Source organism: Meles meles, chromosome 18, assembly GCF_922984935.1.
Source record: "Meles meles chromosome 18, mMelMel3.1 paternal haplotype, whole genome shotgun sequence".
Lineage (NCBI taxonomy): Eukaryota > Metazoa > Chordata > Mammalia > Carnivora > Mustelidae > Meles > Meles meles.
In genome coordinates this window covers 41,445,345-41,464,515 of record NC_060083.1, presented here as the reverse complement: position 1 = coordinate 41,464,515, position 19,171 = coordinate 41,445,345, and the positions used below count along the sequence as shown (strand labels likewise).

The window sequence follows — 19,171 nt, the reverse complement described above, 5'->3', positions numbered from 1 at the left end:
TTTCGGGCGTCCCCATCTTATCTTCTTCTAAGAGAGCTACAGAGGAAGCCGGCGACTACCCCTCCCAAAATCAGTGGAGGAGAGACGTGAAGGTCCCCCCCCCCTTCCCCTCCCTTGATCGGGACCCTTCCCTTTCTCCCCGGGTCCTGACTTCTTTCGCCTGATTGCAAGCTTTCGGTTGCATTCCTGCCCCGTCGTAGGCTCCCTCCCATTGACTCGGCTCGCCGCCACGCTCGTGGTTGTCACAGTCTCTGTGGCGCAATCGGTTAGCGCGTTCGGCTGTTAACCGAAAGGTTGGTGGTTCGAGCCCACCCAGGGACGTGATCCTTTTCTGCAAAAAGAAAAACCTAAGCCTTATCCTCCCAACCTGTAAAGTGCTAAATTTCGCTTTGAAATGGCAGAGATTCCTTTTCTCTAGCGAATCAGCGGATCATTGTGATTGAAAATCCGTTTTTGTTTAGTCAATGATGGGATAATTTCTCTAGCACTTTCCTTCATCGCCTACTTCCCACCCCACCCCCCAGGCTGGATTTCAGGAAAGGCGAAGACGGAGGTTTTTGTCTCACCGTGTATACGTTTCAGGTTGCATTTTTCGTAGGATTAAAAATGAATTTACAGTGGAGGTTGGACGGTTTTTCCATTGTCTGCCTCAATCGATGTTACAGTCTCGAAATACTACGTTTGGAAAGGAAGAAAGTAGCGAGAGAGACAAAGGCAGGGAGAAACTGGGGGATGAAGCGAAAAGGTGAAAAAGGGAGAACATAGCTGTGATATACAGAGACGAAAAAGGGACACGATAGAAAAATAGGCGGGGTGAGCTGAAGGAAGAAAATGGAGGGAAAAGGCAGTTAATATGAGAAGCTTCCAAAAAAGGAAAACAACAACAAAACTATTTTTTCCAGAGGTACAGGCAGAGAAGTAGGGCAGAGGATGGAGAAATACAAACAGAAACTGACAAAGGACATTATCTTGGGGAGAGAGGAGCCAAGAACACAGGGAAAGATGGCCAAAAAATCACTAGAGGGACTGCCCTCTCCTACCATTGTCACCATCTTCAGGGACATCTTATCTTCATAGTAGCTCTTGGCATGTGCCAGAAATCACTGATTAGATTTACCAAGTTCCTACCCTCTGGAAGCTTCCAGTCTGTGACAGACACAGTGATTCTTCAGCTAGAGGACTATGTGAGACATTACAACTAGCACAGAATGCAGGGGAAGCATTGGTGTCTAATGCAGCCAGGGCACATCCCAGCACCAGGAGGTAAGCAAAGGACTCTCAGGCTTTGAGAAGAAAGCCTCCTTCTCTTGAGGAGAAGCCAGATTGGGTTCAGAAGACACCTGTTCTGAAAACCTTCCCCAGGGCTCTCCACCCCCACCCGCTTATCAGGCGCTCACAGGGCTAGTGGGGACAAACCAGGGGGATACACAGTGCCATGGGAGCTAATGGGAAATGCTAGATAGCCAGCTCCTTATAGGAAAAAATCCGGCTCATCAGCTTTAGGTCCCTGGTGCTAGCGCAGTATTCCACACTGGTACAGGACAGGTGCTTTTTTGCAGGGAAACCAAAGAACTTCTGATGTAAGAAAGGTTGAGTCTTAGAAGGTTCTCCTGACAAGGCAGAAAGGCCTGGGGAAAGATGTGGGGACCTGCGGCCCAGGATGGAAATGATTAAAATGAAGTTAAAAAAAATTTTTTTTAAAAAGATTTTATTTATTTATTTGACAGACAGAGACCACAAGTAGGCAGAGAGGCAGGCAGAGAGAGAGGAGGAAGCAGGCCCCCCGGCAGAGCAGAGAGCCCGATGCGGGGCTCGATTCCAGGACCCCGAGATCATGACCTGAGCGGAAGGCAGAAGTTCCAACCCACTGAGCTACCCAGGTGCCCCTTAAATGAAGTTTTAGTGGGCAATGGGGTCTTCATCCCTCTGTCTTGCGGTTTGCTAGTGACTAGTGTTATAACTGTGGAACGAGTGAATGGATGCCCCGTCAGCACGGTGGGTCCCCTCGCTGCAACACTCCAGGATAAAGGACCAAAGTGGGGACTCGTCAACCCTCTTCCAAGTAGCTGATATGCACCCCCCCCACACACACCCTGGGTACCCATATGGATCGCGTGTCGGAAATCTTCAGGAAGCCCCTATAGGTTTGCCTTGCCCCGGGATCATCTAGTCGGACAGGAGTGACAGACCAGGAGTCCCTGCTGCGCTGCCTCCCCACAGGGCAATTGGGGGACAGTAGAGGATGCACAAGTCTTCCCAGGAAGAGTTCTGGATGCTGGCAACAGGCTTCCCCTAGGGACAATTGGTGTGTCCACCCCAAGAGCCCTCTTTCCAGGAGGGGCAGCAAAATCCTGGTCTTCGCATGCAAGGACAGAGGTGTACGTGACCAGGTTCCACCCCGGACCTTCTCCCGCGCTTTCTCAGACACCCCTATCCCCGGAGGAAATCTCTCCCGCCCATCCTCTTCCTCCCTGCCCCTATTCGGCCGGTGTGGGCTGAAGGCTGAAGCTGGGGTCACTCGGCGGCCAGTGTCCGCAGGTCTCCTGGTCGCTGGCCAAAGGGTGAAAGCATTCAGTCTGGGGGGCCCAGCTTCGGGTCTGCCTGAGCTGCGAGTGCGGAGGGAAGAGGAAGAGGCAGGCACTCCGAGGCTTGCGGATTTGTCTCCTAATTTCCTAACTCGAGCCACCCACCGTCAGTGCGCTTAATGGCCCGTCTGGCCGGATAATCGAGCTCTCCGGAGGGACAGAGCCAGTGACCATCTCTAATAAATCTTGAATAACGAATAAGGGAATCGACCGTCCTAATGAGGCAGGGCCCGGTCGTCGCCGTAACGTAGTATCGATTGGCTCCCCCGGCGCCAGCCTCCGCCGCTCCTCCCCGCCTTCCCAAGCCTCCCTCCCCGTTTTTCCCTCCCGGCCGGAGCCACTAGGGACGGGAGCCCGAGCGCTGGGAGGAGTCGCGAGCGACGGTCGGAGGCGGACTGGCACCAGCCGCCTCTGCGCTCGCCCAGCTCCTCCCGCCGCCGGGGCGAGGGAGGCGCACCAACCGCGCAGAGCTCCCAGCGCGATCGGCGCCACTGAGAAAAATGCGGGAACCAGCGCAAGGCAGGAGGAAAAGCGCGGGCCCACTTCCGAGCCCTGGCGCCTGATTTTCTAGTCCAGCCGGACCTCTCGCATTCGACCGGGTTATTGTGTCCCAGACCTGGAGCCTGATTCCCGTCTTCAGCTTGTCCCCCGGCCCGGGTTGCGTTGCATTCTTCTCTGCGCGAGCACGCGGGGGGCGCAAGCCTCCACCCCAGGAAACTGACCCCCCCCCACGCCTCCCGGAGGCGTGGGACCTCTCGCCTCTGCCGACTGGGTCCCAGGGGACTGCCTTTTAGAGCCGGTGATCCGGCCGCTGAGTGGGGCCGGGGGGAGTGGGAGGACACGCTTTCTCCCACGGTTGCAGTTATTAATTTTAAGGGAGTGTCACTTAGAGTGAATGAAAATACCCTGGACGCGTGGCCGGAGGCGTCGGGTCCCCCACCCGAGCCCATCGTCCTTCGGTCCAGGCCGCGGCGGGTAGGACTGCAGAACGAACCACATTTCAGCCTAGTCCTCATTTCACCATTTTCCAGACGCCCCAGCTTAGGGGCGGGGATCGCAGGGTCAGGGGGTGGGGGGCGCACACACATTTTTTTGTGGGGCGGTAGGGTTAATTGCGGAGGTTAACCGAGAAGAGGATACATCTTCCAGGGTCAGGGGTTGTTTGGGAAGAGTGAGGTCGCGTCCCAGTTTAGGGGGCCTGGCACCCGGTGTGGGGGTAGCCGAGTTAGCCTCTCCCCCTCCTCCTCTTCCCCACTCCGCAAACACCCTGAAGGAATGAGGTCACGTGGGTGAGTAGTGGGCGGGACCTACTCTTGTCTGGAGGAAAAAAGCCATTTTGTACCCCCCCAGTCCCGGTCCCTCCCCTCCCCCCGTCGTCCCCTCCCCTCCCCTCTCTCCCTCCCACCCCAAGCCGCTTTCACAAACTCCTTTCTTACCGTAGGTTTCTCCCCTCCCGCCGCCGGAGCGAGCGACACGGCTGCGGCCCCCCCTCCCCTCCCTTCCCTCCCTCCCTCCCATCCCCCCCTCCCCGAGACCCACCGGACCCCGAACCCAGGTAAGTGGAGGCAGACTCCCTGTCCTTTCCCTCTCCTACCCCGCCACCAGAATGGGGTGGGGGGGCCGGTCCATTCCTCTTTACACACCCCTGTGGGAGGGGGAGACTCTGAGCCCGGCCTGCAGCTCGCGTCCCCGCCCCACCCCGCCAGCCCCTGTCCTAGCTCGCCCCGTCCGCCTTTCTTTCTCCCTTTTCTCTCCCCTTTTTCCTTTCCTCCCTTCCAAGATGGCCGAAACGGATTCCCCCTTTTAGAGATTTGGCGTCTCCCTCGACCACCACCTCTTTGTGCCGCAGCCCCCTCGCAGACCTGCTCCCGAGGTAGCGAGGGGGAGGGTCCGAGGCAGCCACGGGGGCTGTGGGCTGCGCGCTGGGCCGGATCTCTGCCGCCTTCGCCCGCCCCACGGGTCAGAGCGGCCCCTGGCCCTGCCCCACTACCCCCTTCGGTTTGGGGAGGGGTCGCTCTCCGCTTCTTCCGTGGGCTCCGGGGCGTCGTGGACGCGCAGGGACTTGAGGCCGGGAGCAAGGCGACATGCCTTTCTGATTGCTGCGGGGCCGGGGGAGGGCGCTCCTCCTCGCCCGGGTCCCCGGCCTCCCGGGCACCTCCCCCCAGCGGGTTCCCCCCCACCGGCCCAGGACCGGGCGCCCCGCCCCCTCCCCGAACCACCTCGGCAGAGCCTCTTTCTCTGGAACACCCCTCCTTGGGCCCCGCCGAAAGTTTGACTCTAGGCAAGGTAGGAGCGGCCACCGGGTAACTGGGGTCCCTGATCCTTTGACCCAGGTTCCGAGGGAAGCCCGGGAGGAGGGAGTAGAATGGAGATTGTCGGGGCTGGGGGGGAGAGTTATCGCGATATTTCCCATCGCCGGCAGAGGCCGGAGGGGTCTGACCGATTGGCCCCCTCTTCTGCTGGATAGCCGGGCCGTCCCCTCCGTGCCTGGCCCTCCTGTCTCTGGCTCTGAGGGGGTGGGACCTCTCGTCCGGCAGACACCCCTGCCCCTCCAGTCACCACAGTGGGCCCAGGCATGCGTCTCCCCCTCCCCCACTGCCCCCTCCTGCCCAGAATTGCTCCGGATGGCTTGAGGTGGGGAAGGAAGAGGCCTGGGGGTGGTGAATTTGCCTGTAAATATTGTGGAAGTGTTACTCCGCGCTTCTCCCTGGTCTTTGTCTCTTAGAGTAACCCCTCTCCCCCTACATATACATGCCTCAGTCTCTCCTGGGCTCCCTGCCGCTTGGGGAGGGGAAGGAGGGGGTTGGTCTCCGGGTTGTCTCCCGCTCTGTTCTGATGCCTCCTTCTCTGGACCCCTTGCAGTTTGTATCTGTTCCTGAAACTCTAATTTCTCTTCCTCCCGTCTCCACTCTGTTCCAAGGTGTTAGTACTTGGAGAAGGAGCATAAAGCCAGCTCTGTTGCAGCTTTTTGTGTAGGGAGGTTTTCCCAGGGGTTCCCTGGTTTGGAGTTGAGGCTTGAGGTCTTTCAGCTGTCTTTGGAAGGAGGCCAGAAACAGACCCCAGGTGACCCCTGGGACCCAGGATCAAGACCCTGTGTAGCTATTCTCTTTTCTGGTGTCTGGGTCAAGGGTGGGGTTCAAGTTGAAGTCTTTGGGGGTGGGCAGGAAGGGGAGTGGTGCTCTCTGCTGCCCCTGGCCTTGCCAGAGAGATCTTGGTTGATGGAGCTGTTGCCATGGGAATGGAGAGAGCCTGAGCAGGAAGAGGCTACATCTTCGTTCAGGTCAGATGCCCACCCTGAGCCTTCAGCCTCTGGCCCCCAGAGTGGAGGTCGGAGCTGCCTTTGTTGCTGGAGGACTTACGTTATCATTTACCCTGGGTGGACTAGGGATGCACAAAAGGTTAGTGTGGATTTGCAGCTCTGGTTTCAGGCAGGCATGTCAGACTGTGTGGTTCTGGGGTGGGTGGGGATGGCTTGTGCATCTGGCAAGTGTGGGCCTGGCTCTGGTCTGGCTGTGTGTGTGAGCCTGGTGTGTATATATGTGTGTGTGTGTCTGTGTGTGTGTGTCTGGACAAGTGTCTGTCTGGCCTTGTGTGTTGTGTGAGAGGTGGAGGGGGTGTGTCTGGCTTTGTGTGTATCTGTGTGTATTCGGCAGTGTGTAGCTCTGTGTGTATATTTTGGGGTTTTGTCTTTGTTTGGTATTAGGAAGCTGAGCGGGGGAAAGACAGAGAGGGGACAATAAGCCCAGTTTCAGGAGACTAGAGGATGTTTCAATGCTGCTGGCAAGAGGGGCAGGTCCCCGGTTCAAGGATCAGGGGACACGGAGAGGTTGACATTGTCCCCGGGCAGACCCCTATACTCCCCCTTCCACACACAAATGCGCCTTGTTCATGCAGTTGGATGCACGCAGCTAGGAGAGGAAAGGACCCAGTATATTCCACAGAGCCTCAGCTTTCCTACCTGGTCCATGGAAATGGGGTAAGGTGATTCGTTTCTGCCCCTCTCTCTACTTCAAAGTGAGAATGTGTGCTGAAGGTCATGCTTGGGCCAGACTCTGACCGCTCCCAGAAGGCTCACTGAGTGGTTGTCTAGGAGTCCTGGAGTCCTTCTGCCTTCTACCTGCCTGGATGGAGTCAGGCCAGGCTTACTAATTTCTTAAGTGAGTGGGGAGTCTGGCCTGGGTGCCAGTGTGTAAAGAGTACTGCAATGGGAGAAAGGCAGTTTCTGCCACTGTGTTACTGGGTGACCTTAGCCAAGTCAGTTCTTTCTGAATTTCTTCATCCGGAGAGTGAAAAGACTGGATAAGATGCATGCTTGCTTTTCGTTCTTTCTTGCTCTCTTCAGATTTTATTTATTTATATGAGTGAGAGACAGAGCACAAGTAGGGAAAGGGGCAGAGGGAGAGGGACAAGCAGACTCCCCGCTGAGCAGGGAGCTCTATGCAGGTTTGAGCCCGGGACCCTGAGATCATGACCTGAGCCAAAGGCAGATGCTTAAGTCACGAAGTCAACTGAGGTACCCAGGTACCTCCTTTTTTTTTTTTTTTTTTTTTAATTCATGTATTTATTATTTTAGAGAGAGAGAGCAGGGGTGAGGGTAGGGGGAGGAGCAGAGGGAAAGAAAGGGAGAATTTCAAGCAGACTCCAAGCGGAGCATGGAGCCCAATGTGGGTCTTGATCTCACTACCCCAAGATTATCTCCTGAGCTGAAATCAATATTTGGATGACTAACCCACTGAGCCACCTAGGCGCCCCAGATAAGGGGCTTTCTAAGAACCCTTCTACTTTTCAGTTCTAGGTGTCCAGAGGTGACCCTGAGTGACTTTTCCCAAGACCTGGTGATTTTCTGGTGGGGGAGTGGGGCTAATTTCATGTGGAGGAAAGCAGAGCAGAGAACCCTATCTTAGGGCATCTGAAGGAGCAAAGACCTCTGGGTTATCAGAGACAGGCTATTTCTGCAGAGGAAAATGGGAAAAAAAGAAGAAAAAAAAAAACCTGATAGTGGGAGAGGCCTAAATTGTGGGGAACTTCCAGAAAAAGACTAGCTAGAACAGAGAGATGGGTGGTGGTTTCTAATTAGTAGGGGCTTTGAGGCAGGGCAAAGAAAAATGCCAGGCTTGACAGGCCAGGAGGAGCTGGGATTGGGTGCTGGATGCTGACTCAAGGTCTCTTGCTGCCACTGTCACCGAGACCTGGATGCCTGGGGACCAGAAACATGGGCTGCCCAGCAATCATGCTCTTGCCAAGATAGTGGTTTGGGGACAAAAGGTGTTAAAGGACTTAGCTGCCAACAGTGCTCAGGTCCCTGTGGTGATATCCTTGGGAGTGACCCGGTAAACCCCCCAGAGCTCCACGGAAGTCACTTCAGAACGACCCATGGCCTCTTCGAGGATTTTGTCTCTTTCTCCCTGGCTGTTTCCCACCTCCCAACCTCTTCCTTAAAGTGATGACAGCTGGAGGTCCAGCCCTCTCCCCTCTTCCCTGTCCTTCCCACAATACACCTGGCCAGTTGCAGCTGGGGAGGAACTGGGTGTCAGGTGTAGGGCCCTGAGGCCTGGGGTTGGGGGGTGCACAGTGGGGGAACAGAGCTCCTGTTTACCCTTGTTCTTGGCACCTGCTGGCAGGGCCCTGCAGGTAACCATGGCAATCAGGTAAAGAACCAATCAGGGCTTCTCCCCGCCCCCAGCCCCAGAGGTAGCAGTCTGAGGCCCCTGGGGATAGGGTGGGGGGGGGTGGGGGGGGGGGTTCCTGTACCACAGAAGGAGGAAGATTTCACTCCCTAAGCACCACAGCTCCTTCCTTTACCCCTGCATCTAGAGAGGAGCCGGAGGGATAATGTTGGTCTGAGTCCTCCCACTTGCTAAGGGAAGTGAGAGGGTAAAGGTCACAGCCACTTGCCTGGGAACTACTGTGTGTGGAGGCCACAGTCTGCCTGGCGGGAGCTGGATAGGAGTTCTTCAGAGAAAGTGTCTTGTTTTGAAAATGCACCCAGTGTGTGAATGAGGTGACTTAGGGGAAGCACCTGCGTGTGTGTGTGTGTGTGTGTGTGTGTGTGTATAGGTACTTGTGCGCACATGTGAGAAGGAGAGATGGGGGTGTGAGATGCACCGGTGGCAGTGTGGACACCCAGCGTCAACCAAAATGTGTCATTCCTGGCTGTGTGTGAGCACATAGATTCCGTGGGACCCAGACACGCACGGGAAGCCAGTCGCACACAGGACCTGTGCGCGCCCAGGTGTCACGGCCACGGCCGATGGATATCACACACACTCTGCTAGACACTTGGAGTTTGCTCTCTCTTCTCGATGCTTGTAATAATATTTGGGCATCTTGCCAAAGACAGGGTTACTATGGAAACGACCAAACAGTGGAGTAGCCAGCAAGCCTGCAGGACTGTGAAGGGGGAACCCTTGCAAGGGGGGCAGGGGCCACCCTCCATGGGACAGGCACCCCTTTCCTTCCTTAGGCCAGGTCTACACTTCCTGGCCGCGGTGTCTCCCCTGGCTCTGTGGGCTCGCTCATTTCCCTCTGTCTGCCCTGCAGACTTGGTGTCTCTCCCACATGTGGCCTTTGTGTCTCTCCATCTCTTTCGGTCTCTGGCCAGCCTCTGTTGGCTGTTTGGGTCCTGGCCAAACTCATCCTGGGGTCTCTATAGAAACTGTTGATCCTGGCTGTGAATTTCTGGTCCTAGAAAACCCAGTGTGGTGGCTTTAGAAATCTTTCTGGAAAGGAGAGAAGGGTGTGTGTTGTGAAGGAGTCCTTGGGGCTTGGCCACCCTCCCGAGCCCCACCTCTTGGGCTTTTCCTCTGGGAAAGAGGGGCTTGGGGGGGGGCTTCCTTTCTGGGTGCAGGTTAGATTTCTATACAAGAACTTAAGCATGTCACCCAGTTCTGAGTTGGGCCTTAACTGACCTCCCCGGACCCTGCCAACGCCTGGCTACATGCTCAGGGCTACTGTGGAGAGAGCTTTCTGCCCAGTCTTGGCAGGCATCTCAGAGCCTGAGGTCTGAGAGCCTGCGGTCTGTCACTGGACAGCCTGTGGACAGGCTGCAGCCCATGGAGACGGTGCCCACGTGGGTCCCTGTGTGTGCATGGGATGGTGGTCCTGGAATGTGTGTGGGATCCGGAGGACGTGTGCAGGGGACTGTCAGGCTGGGAAAGGCGGTAGTCCTTTTTGCCCAGGCTCTTGGCCGTGACCTGCTGGGGCCGGGCTCCGGGGTCCGGTTGGGGCTGTGTGTTCCCCGCTGCGGGCATGGCAAGACCATCCTCGGTACTTCCTGCCTGAGCACCAGGCCTAGAACTTGCACGGCCAGCGTGCAGTGGATTCCCCGGGGAGCTGCTCCGGGGCCAGCCTGGACGCCAAGCTAGGAGGACAGGCACTGGGGTGCTCTCTCTAAACTTAAGAACACCCGTGCCTGCGGTGTTTCCAGGGCTGCTTTCCTGCGGGGGGAGTGATGAGCTGGCAGGCGGGTGGCCTGGAGTAGAGACGGCAGGTGGGGGCTGGCACCTGGGTAGAGGGGAATCTGATTTCCTCAGCTCCGAGCTCCGAGCACTCGCTTGGGAGAAGATGGACGGGGACCAGGGATGTTTTTAAAAACCATTCTCTCCCACTTTCCCGCTTTCCTATATCTTCTGGAAACTTGGTCTGACTTCAGTCTTTGCTCCTGCCCTTGAGATGGAGGAGCCTGACCTTGTTGTTCAAGGTTGCCTAACTCTCCAGAGCCCCCCTCTCACTGCCCCCCCGCTCCCAGTGAACACTCGGGGGCCAGGACGAGTCAGCCCCCATGCGTGTTGCCAGGCAGACAGAGCAAGCGCCTCGGGCTCAGGGACAGATGTCAGGTGGCCTGGAGGGGAATGTGGGAGGCGCTGTTGGGTCTCTGGGTTTCTGATTCTATTCTCCTTTCTCAAGGTGACGCCCCCCAGGCCCCCCGCCCCCCGCCCCGTCATCATGCATCGGGCCACACGGATCAAAATCACCGAGCTGAACCCTCACCTCATGTGTGCCCTCTGTGGGGGGTATTTCATTGACGCCACCACCATCGTGGAGTGCCTGCATTCCTGTGAGTGGGGGGGGGGGCACGGCCCCAAAGAGCCCCTCTGTTTGCTGGTGGCGGTCCCTGATCTCAGAAAGACTCCCTGGGGTGGGGAGACTTGGAGGGCGCAGCCTAGAGGTCCGTTTCAGTTTTCACCTGTAGGCTCAGGGGTACCCCCGAGCCCCTGGCCGCCCCAGATGGTGCAGTGCCCCTGATGTGCACTCCGGACTTGGTGGCGAGGGGTCAAGGGCCCCGGAGGTGTCCTGCACGCCAGCTCTGTGCTGTGCTCCCTCAGACTCGGGGCTCACTTTCTGCTGGGTGCAGAACACCAGCCTGACACAGACATGCACACGCTCCCCCGGGGACGGAGATGGGGCAGTTGCTGTCTGTGCAAAGCAGGACCACGCTGAGCTTCTGCAGGGGCTGAGCAGTGGGGACAAGGTGGAGAGGAGGGGGCGACGTGAATGTGAGCAGAGGCCATTGGGGTGCGGGGAACTGGTTCTGGATTACTAAGGGGGCTCTGACTCTGCTTTCTCTCTCTGCACACCCCCCCAAGTCTGCAAAACCTGCATCGTGCGCTACCTGGAGACCAACAAGTACTGTCCCATGTGCGACGTGCAGGTCCATAAAACCAGGCCGCTGCTGAGCATCAGGTGGGCCGGGCACTGTCCCTCCCGCCACACTGGTCCTCTGTCCTTCGGCCCTCCTTGCATCCCATGGCCGTGGTGGCAGGTTGGGGAGAAGCACAGGGTGTCAGCCCAAGGCCCTTCCCCTCCCTCTGTCTTGTCTAGGCTGAGAAATAACAGAAGGGTAAAGACCACGCCCATGGGGACCCTGATGCCTGGGCCCTGGATCAAGGAAGGGAGGCGGTAGTAGGGGTTCCTGGCTGGGGAGACCAGGGTGAGGTGGTTGCGGATAGGACTCTATGTGTTTTTTTCCAGATCTGACAAAACCCTTCAAGACATCGTCTATAAACTGGTCCCTGGGCTTTTTAAAGGTATCCATGCAGCCTTTTTCGTGCTCCCTGCCCCCCCCACCCCACTCCCCTGTCTGGCACTCTGGCGTCACACTTCCTCCCTCTTCCAGATGAGATGAAACGGCGGCGGGATTTCTATGCAGCATACCCCCTGACTGAAGGTGAGTGTGTTCATTTGTCCGTTCAGGGGAGTACACGGGGCTGCCACAGGCAAGCGGGCTGGGTGCACTGGGCTATTTGTCCCGTATGTCCCAGCTCTCTGCCGCCCCAGACCACGGGTTGGCTGGGCTCACCCCACTGAGCTCCGAGATCCTGGGGTCCTTGCTGGGCCTCCTTTCCTGGTCCTAGGCCAACCTCTCAGAGTCCTCTCCTTCCACAGTCCCCAACGGTTCCAATGAGGACCGCGGCGAGGTCCTGGAGCAGGAGAAGGGGGCTCTGAGTGACAATGAGATTGTCAGCCTCTCCATCGAGTTCTATGAAGGTGTCAGGCAAGTCAGACCCACACCTGGTCTTTTGGGGGTCCTAGGTTGGGTTGCCCTGTCTCTCCCACCCTGGCCCCCTTCTGGATGTGTGTGTTAGGGGATCCTGCCTGTTCCAAGGTCTCCCTAGCGTCATTCTTCGTTCTCCCCCAGGGACCGGGAGGAGAAGAAGGGTCCTCTGGAGAATGGGGATGGGGACAAGGAGAAGGTGAGTACTAGGGACCTGCCTAGGAGTGGGCTGTGGGCTGGGAGAGAGTGCCTGGCGTGGACCCCAGCCCTTGGGTGCCTCTCCTCTGGCAGACGGGGGTGCGATTCCTGCAATGCCCAGCGGCCATGACTGTCATGCATCTCGCCAAGTTTCTTCGCAACAAGATGGATGTGCCCAGCAAGTACAAGGTGAGTCCCTGGGCCCTTTCAGAAACTCAGTGTCCGTGTGTGGCCGTGTCTGACAGTCTGGGCGTCCCAGCCGTTGCCCTGAGCCGGCTGGGTGTCGTCAAGGGCCTGCGTGGCTGTGTGACTGAGCTCGAGTAGAAGAGGAGTTGAAACCAAGATTAGGGTGGGGCCGTCTTCATTGTTGAAGCCAGTGTGCAGAGGCGCATGGGACCAAGATGGAGGGTGCGTGTGCGCACGCATGCACATTGCGTGCTTACACGCTCAGAACTGTGGCAGAGGTATGTGTGCAAAAATATGGGCTCTTATCTGGGGCCAGCTGGCTGAAGGACGGCCAGTCTGAAATTCTAACGGTGCTCTCGGACGTTGCGTCTCAAATTGGAACTTGTCGGTGATTCTCTAAAGATCTTGTTAAAGCGTAGATTCTGATCAGTACGTTCTGCGGGTCTAGCAAGCTCCCTAGTGCTGCCAATACTACTGGTAGGACAGTGGATCCCAAACTTTGCCTCAGATCAGAATCACATAGGGAGCTTTAAAACCCAACTTATGTCCTGCCGTTTGAATCAGAATCTCTGGTGAGATCCAAGCGTTGGTATTTCTTTTAAAACTGCCTGGGTGAGAGCCAGTGCTCGGCAAGATCTCTCTCACCGGGGCTTTTCCTTTGCGCCCGTGATCTCTGGAGGACCTGCCGGAGATGTAAGGGGCCCCAGACAGCTGTGTGGCTGGACTGTCAGCTGGGCTGTTAATGACCTGGGTGCTTTCTCTGGATCCTTTCCCGTCTGGTGGGCAGGAGTTCCGTTGGAACAGGTCCGGGAGGGAAGCCAAACCCACCACGAAACCCCAGGGAAATAAGGGAACACCTGCTAGTCCCTCCTTCCCAGTGTCCTACCTCCCACCCCTAGCTTTGAGCCTCATTGCCAAATGGGTGGAGCCTTGAACCTGACTGGGGTCATGGCGTCCTCTGTCTCCTCATCCAGGTGGAGGTTCTCTACGAGGATGAACCACTGAAGGAATACTACACCCTCATGGATATCGCCTACATCTATCCATGGCGGCGGGTGAGCTGAGCGGGGCCAGGTGGGGACAGGGCAGGAGGGGAGCCGTGCGGGGTCTGGCATCCATCTGTGGCCATAGGGGCCACACAGTGACCAGTAATCCCCGTTTGGGCCTCGTCCTGTGAGCTGGGTGTGTCCGGGGTGGCCTGCCAGAGCAGGCCAGCCTCCAGGTCATCTTTAGTGATGACCTGCAACTCTCTGAAAAAGAGGGTCCTTTGGCAGAAGACATGCCCTGATTTGGGTCAGGAAGGAGGGTCGGGTGGCTGTGGATGGGGAAATGTCGCCCCTCGCTTTTTCAGCCTCCCTCTCTCCTGTCCAGCCTCTGGTCTTGCGCATTCTTTCTGCCTCTGTGGGTCTCTGTGGGCTGCGGTACCTCTGGCCTCACTCGGTCAGTCTGTCCCCTTCTCTCCAAGGCCTGGACCCCTTTCTTCCTGTTTGGCCACCACGGGGTGAGGGTTGGTTAGCCCCTTTCTCTTGACACCCTCCCCTTCCCCCGCCTCTCTCTGCCCCCTCTCCCTGCAGAACGGCCCTCTCCCCCTCAAGTATCGGGTCCAGCCGGCCTGCAAGCGGCTCACCTTGCCTACAGCGCCCACCCCCTCGGAGGGCACCAATACCAGCGGGGCATCTGAGTGTGAGTCAGTCAGCGACAAGGCTCCCAGCCCTGCCACCCTGCCGGCCACCTCCTCCTCCCTGCCCAGCCCAGCCACCCCCTGCCATGGCTCTCCCAGCTCCCACGGGCCCCCCGCCACCCACCCTACCTCCCCAACCCCCCCTGCGTCAGCCAGTGGGGCCACCACAGCTGCCAACGGGGGGACCTCGAACTGCCTGCAGACACCATCTTCCACCAGCAGGGGGCGCAAGATGACTGTCAACGGAGCTCCTGTGCCCCCCTTAACTTGAGGAAAGGGACCCTCTCCCTCCTTTTCCAGCCATGCCTCTCCACCCCTCCACTTTTTCTGGGCCCCTTTTCCACTTCTTCTACTTTCCCCAGCTCCTCCCGCCTTAGGGGTGGGGGGCGGGTTTTATAAATAAATCTATATATATATGTACATAGGAAAAGCCAAATATACATACTTATTTTCTATGGGCCAACCAGATTAATTTAAATGCCACAGGAAACAAACTTTATGTGTGTGTGTATGTGTGGGGGGTGGAGTGTTCATTTTTTTAGGGGGTCTTGTGTAATTTGCCCTGCTCTCATTTTGGGGGTGCCTGGAGGTGGACTCGAGGGGCAGTCAAGCTCTGCTCTATCCTCCTTTCATTTCCCAAGGCAGGTGGGGTGTTCGGGAGCCCTACCGGCCCCCAAAGCTTTAGGCACAACTCCAACTGGCTATGTATGGGGTCTAGCCTCTCTCCCCCCATCTTGGCTGCTGTCCTGCCCCTGCCAGTGCCCCCCGCCCCCACTGTTGAATGTCCAGAGAATCGCTAAGACAGTGCCTTTTACAAATACCGTTTATCCCCTGGTTCTGAGGAGCGAGTCATGGTAGAGATGTCATTTCCCTTACCTCCTCCTCTTGCAGTGGAAACTTTGTGCAAAGAATAGATGGTTCTGTGCGCCGCCCCCCCCCCCCCCAACGTGCGTGTGGCCTTTGCATCATTTATCTTGTGGAAGAGAAGCTTTGGGCGACAGGAGGCCTCAGCTCTTAAAATCCCACTGTGGCTCCTACTGGCTTTAGCCGGGTGAATGCTTGGCCCGGTTCTGTCCCTGCCTGCACCCCGGAGCCCCTGACCAGCCAGGCTGGGTTTTGGCCAAGTCCCACCTTGGGGCCTGGAGTGCAGTGGAGCGTCTCCCACAAGCACAGACCCAGATCTTGCGGAAGGCCGGCAGCCCTCCAGTCCCCTCCCCACCCCCAGCTGAGGCCGAGTCAGGATGCAGCCACGGAGGCAGCGAAAAGCACAAGAAGATGGAGACCTGTAAGCTCTGACCTTGGCTCCGTCCCGAGAGGTCCGTGGACTGTCCCCTGCAAAGGGCGGACCCCAGCAGATCCCTGGCCACCTCTTTTTCCTCCAGTGTACATAGATCCGATCGGGGAGGAGGCAAGACTCCCTTGCAACCTAGGTGTTCGGGGTTGGGACCCCCCCCCCCATCAGGTTTGTCTGTGTTTGCACCCGTCCTATGTCTGAGGTGCTGTGACTGTACCCTCCTCCCGCCCTGGGACATTTGTATCTCCCGGCTTTGTAATAAATGCTGCATACTCTCCAGAAGCTGTAATTCTTTGGGGGATGGGGGACAGGGAGCGGGTGGGTGCACCCTTCAGCCTCCACCTCATGTCTCTTGTCTCTGAGCTCGACCTGCCTCAGGAAGCCCCATACGGAATGAATGTGAACTGCCCCCTCCCTGCAGCCAGTCGGATGTCCCACCCCAGGTTAGGGCCCCGAGTGGGGATAGACCGTGTGCCCCCCACCAGTGACCACAAGAGCACTGCGCCGGGCGGGTACAGAGTTTAATGCCACCTTTACCAGAAGGTGATGAGCCAGGGGTGGGGTCCCCAGCTGCCTGAGAGACCTCAGGTCTTGGGAGCAAGCCTTTCACAACCAGCAGATGGGACTGGGGTCCCTGGGTGGTCCCTTCTGGCCTGAGCACTCCGTTTCCTTCCCCACAAAGGAGGTGCCCGCCAGAGGCCTGGGGCTGGTCCCTCAGAGCGGGGAACCCACTTCTGCCTTCTGCACCCGCTCACTCCGGTGGGTGCCATCGCAGTACGGGGCCTTCTGGGTGGCCTTACAGGTGCAGAGGGCCACTGCGCGGGTCTCCTGGGCCTTGAACTTGAGTGGGGATAGACCAGTGCGTTGGAAGAAGTGAGAGCCGTCACAAAAGGGCTGGTGAGGGAAAGAGACATGAGAGACCCAGCCCCACCTGCTGGGATGGGGCAGGTCTGGAAGGAAGGCCTTTGGGTCTTAGGGACCGGGCTCCCAAGTGAGACTGCCTGGGTCCCTAGTTGACCACCCTCATCTGGGAGAGTGAGAGGAATTTATGAAATAAATTGTGGTTCTTACGCACTTTGCCCGCAGATAGTGTTCAGTAAGTAGGAGTCCTTACAATATTTGTCCCTGGGGGCCCCAGAAGACAGGGATAGAATTTTCAAGGTGAAGTGGGACTTTTGGTATCAGCGGTGTTTACACTGATAGTTTTTGTTTTTGTTTTTTTCCTTAATGTCTCTGAGTCTCCACTGGCTCATGCAATTCATTTACTTCCACATACTCTCAGGGTAAAAACTTCTCTGCGTGGGAGAGAACCTACATGCCTCACAATGCTTTGCGAATTGGGGTATCAATTCTTTTTGGCTCCGGGGAAACAAGTGGGCTTGTTACAGGGAGTGGATGTCGCAGGGAGGAAGGGTGAACCAGTGCCGGAGAACATTCCCCCATCCTCGCTGGAAGCTGTTCCAGCAGAGACTGGGTCATGGAAACTGAGGCCTGCCTTGACTTGCTAGTTAGCGGCAGAGCTGGAGCGGAGGCCTCTTGCCTTTGAGGTCAGGGTAGGGGAGGAGGAGAGATGAGAGAAGTCTACAAATAAAACCCAGCAGCCTGCCCCAGAGGGCAAGAGGCAGGAAGGCAGAGTGCCAGCCCGCGCTAAGGCCACGGGGTTGCTGGCACTCCCCGAGCGCCGCTCCACCCCCAGGACTGTTCCCAGCCAAGTCAGTGGCAAAGTAGGACTTGGGACCTGGGCTCAGAGGCACACAGTTCAGAGCCCAGCTCAGGAAGGAAAGGGGCCCTGGAGGCTGGGAATACAGGTCAGGTTCCCCGCTGAAAGGAAGGCTCCTGGGGCAGAAGGGAGAGGCAGGCGGAAGCCCGCAGCCCAGAGAGGGAGGGTCTGCAGGAGACAACGGCAAGGAGCACTTGGGAGCAGGAGAGCCTGTGGTCTCCCCAGTGTTGGGCTCCAAGACCTGGGAACTTCCTGCCTAGGTGCTTCCTGGAAAGAGGGAGAGAAGAGGGGAGAGAAACAATTCGGCCTCTCTGGGCTTCGAGCAGAGGACTCCTAGGAGGGTGCACCTGAAGGGGGCGCAGAACCCCAGGGCTCAAGCGGCCTGGCTGCGGGACTGAGTTTGTCTCCCCGGTCTCATCTCAGAGGGTGGATGCTGAGAACAGGGAGCTCAGGGCTGTGGATGGCGCTGGCCTGAGTGTTCATTCATCTCCAGCCTCCCTTTGTAGGTCCTTCAGGTATGTGTGGGGAAAGGGGAGGGTCTTGGCCAGGAGCTCCCAGGAAAGACCTACTGTCCCAGCCAGGGGTGTCCCATGTCAATGAGAGGTGGGTAGGGGTCTCTCACCTGCTTCTTGCTGCGGCCGCACACACACCATCTGTAGGTTTTCCCAGCTACCAACTCCACCTTGATGGGCGTTTTCTGGGCCACCACGGACTTGGCTGGGGTCTTGGGGAACCATCGGGTCTGTGGCAAGGAAGACGAAGGGCTTGGGGTCAGCTCGTGCCCCGGAAGCACTTTCCTGCCTATGGCCTTGTTGCCAGGTTTCCAGTGGCCCTGGCCTATGGCAGGCGTCCTCAGCAGGAGGCTGGTCTGATGCCACCCGACAAGGACATGTCCCCAGGACCCTAAGCTCTAGACAGGGAAAGATTTCAAGCCCACACAGCCACTCCGGTTTCTGGGCCCAGCGGCCTTCCTTTCACACCTAGCCCACCCCGGGGGGCTAGGAAGGGAAGGGCCGGGATCCTGCCACCCTAAGTCACCTGCACCTGGGGCTGTGTTTATCAGGCACTACTATTCCCAGCAGAGGCGCCTGGCTCCCTGCCCTGTGGCCTCTGTTCACCCCACCTCCCCTGAGCCACCGGGAAGGGGGCTACAGGCAGGGGCCTTCTGACGTTGGAGTCTGGGAAGTGGGGCTGACCCTTCTGGTTCATTCTCTGGTTTCTACCTTTGGCATCTCTGGGCCTGGCAGAGGGAAGTGGAAACGGGGTACTCACCAGCCAGGAGGAGATGTCCCGCCTCTGGTTAAGCTTCTGAACGGTATGCAGGCATGACTAGACGGTGGTTTGGAAGCAGAGGGGACCAAAAAAAGTCAGTGGAAAGCTTTAGATTTCCAGAGGGAATCCCTCTGGAAGGGACGAGACGCCAGGGATTGGGGGGGGAGGTGTAGGAAAACAGGAGGGTAAGAAAAAGGGGTCACAAGACAGGAAGTGGAGGTGCTGGGAGGCGCTGGCTGCATCCAACCGGCGCTCAGCGAGGGAGGGTGGCCAGGCGGCAGGCGAAGCGGGAGCTGGGGACGTTCAGCCGCGGGGGGCAGCGGGGACGGGGACGGGGGCGGCCGGAGGGGGGATGCGAACTGGCTGCAGACGCCGCGGGGTCGGGGTGCTCACCCAGGCCGCAGGCCGCAAGGGCGCCCCTACGCCGCCGCCCATGCCGGTCCCGGGTCCCCGCAGCTGCGCCGCGCCGGCTCCGCCCCGCGCCCGGGTCGCCTCCCGCTCCCGCCCAACCGGCCGGCCCAACCCGCCGCCGCCCGGAAGACACTAAGGGGCTCCGCGCGGGTGGGGGCGGGGCCCTGCGCGGTCCGGGTCGTCTCCCTGCCACACCCGGCCGCCGCCGCCGCCGGAAGCCCCACCGGGACCCCTCTCCCCTGCAGCCGGCTCGGAGACCCTCCGGGGGAGGGGTGCGGAGGGGGCCGTCCGGCGCCCGCTCCCGTACTGTGGCCTTGGCGTTCCCGGCCCG

General features: G+C 58.2%; 2 protein-coding genes and 1 non-coding gene across 8 annotated transcripts; 2 read left to right on the top strand and 1 right to left on the bottom strand.

Moving 5' to 3' along the window:
* Nucleotides 1–247: 247 nt before the first annotated feature.
* Nucleotides 248–321, top strand: TRNAN-GUU. The gene has a single exon. It is a non-coding gene; the product is annotated as a tRNA-Asn (tRNA).
* Nucleotides 322–3,092: 2,771 nt separating this feature from the next.
* Nucleotides 3,093–15,714, top strand: PCGF2 (polycomb group ring finger 2). Of its 5 annotated transcripts, XM_045984954.1 has the most exons (11): nucleotides 3,093–3,560; nucleotides 4,027–4,140; nucleotides 10,491–10,641; nucleotides 11,171–11,267; nucleotides 11,556–11,611; nucleotides 11,701–11,751; nucleotides 11,970–12,078; nucleotides 12,223–12,277; nucleotides 12,370–12,465; nucleotides 13,437–13,517; nucleotides 14,037–15,714. In XM_045984954.1, exons 3-11 carry the CDS (start codon nucleotides 10,530–10,532, stop codon nucleotides 14,412–14,414), a joined length of 1,035 nt encoding a protein of 344 aa, XP_045840910.1. In that variant the 5' UTR covers nucleotides 3,093–3,560; nucleotides 4,027–4,140; nucleotides 10,491–10,529; the 3' UTR covers nucleotides 14,415–15,714. The 5 variants fall into 5 exon arrangements, with proteins under 5 accessions (XP_045840910.1, XP_045840911.1, XP_045840908.1 ...); XM_045984955.1 differs by lacking the exon at nucleotides 3,093–3,560 and having other exon boundaries at nucleotides 3,981–4,140; XM_045984952.1 differs by lacking the exons at nucleotides 3,093–3,560; nucleotides 4,027–4,140 and adding an exon at nucleotides 4,263–4,871.
* A 226-nt stretch (nucleotides 15,715–15,940) lies between these two features.
* On the bottom strand, nucleotides 15,941–19,168 carry CISD3 (CDGSH iron sulfur domain 3). 2 transcript variants are annotated; one of them, XM_045984958.1, is made up of 4 exons: nucleotides 18,823–19,150; nucleotides 18,430–18,486; nucleotides 17,780–17,899; nucleotides 15,941–16,331 (listed from the first exon to the last, which is right to left on the bottom strand). In XM_045984958.1, the coding sequence occupies exons 1-4, from the start codon at nucleotides 18,862–18,864 to the stop codon at nucleotides 16,152–16,154; spliced, it is 399 nt and encodes a 132-aa protein (XP_045840914.1). In that variant the 5' UTR covers nucleotides 18,865–19,150; the 3' UTR covers nucleotides 15,941–16,151. The 2 variants fall into 2 exon arrangements, with proteins under 2 accessions (XP_045840914.1, XP_045840913.1); XM_045984957.1 differs by lacking the exon at nucleotides 15,941–16,331 and adding an exon at nucleotides 16,795–17,424 and having other exon boundaries at nucleotides 18,823–19,168.
* Between the last annotated feature and the right edge of the window lie 3 nt (nucleotides 19,169–19,171).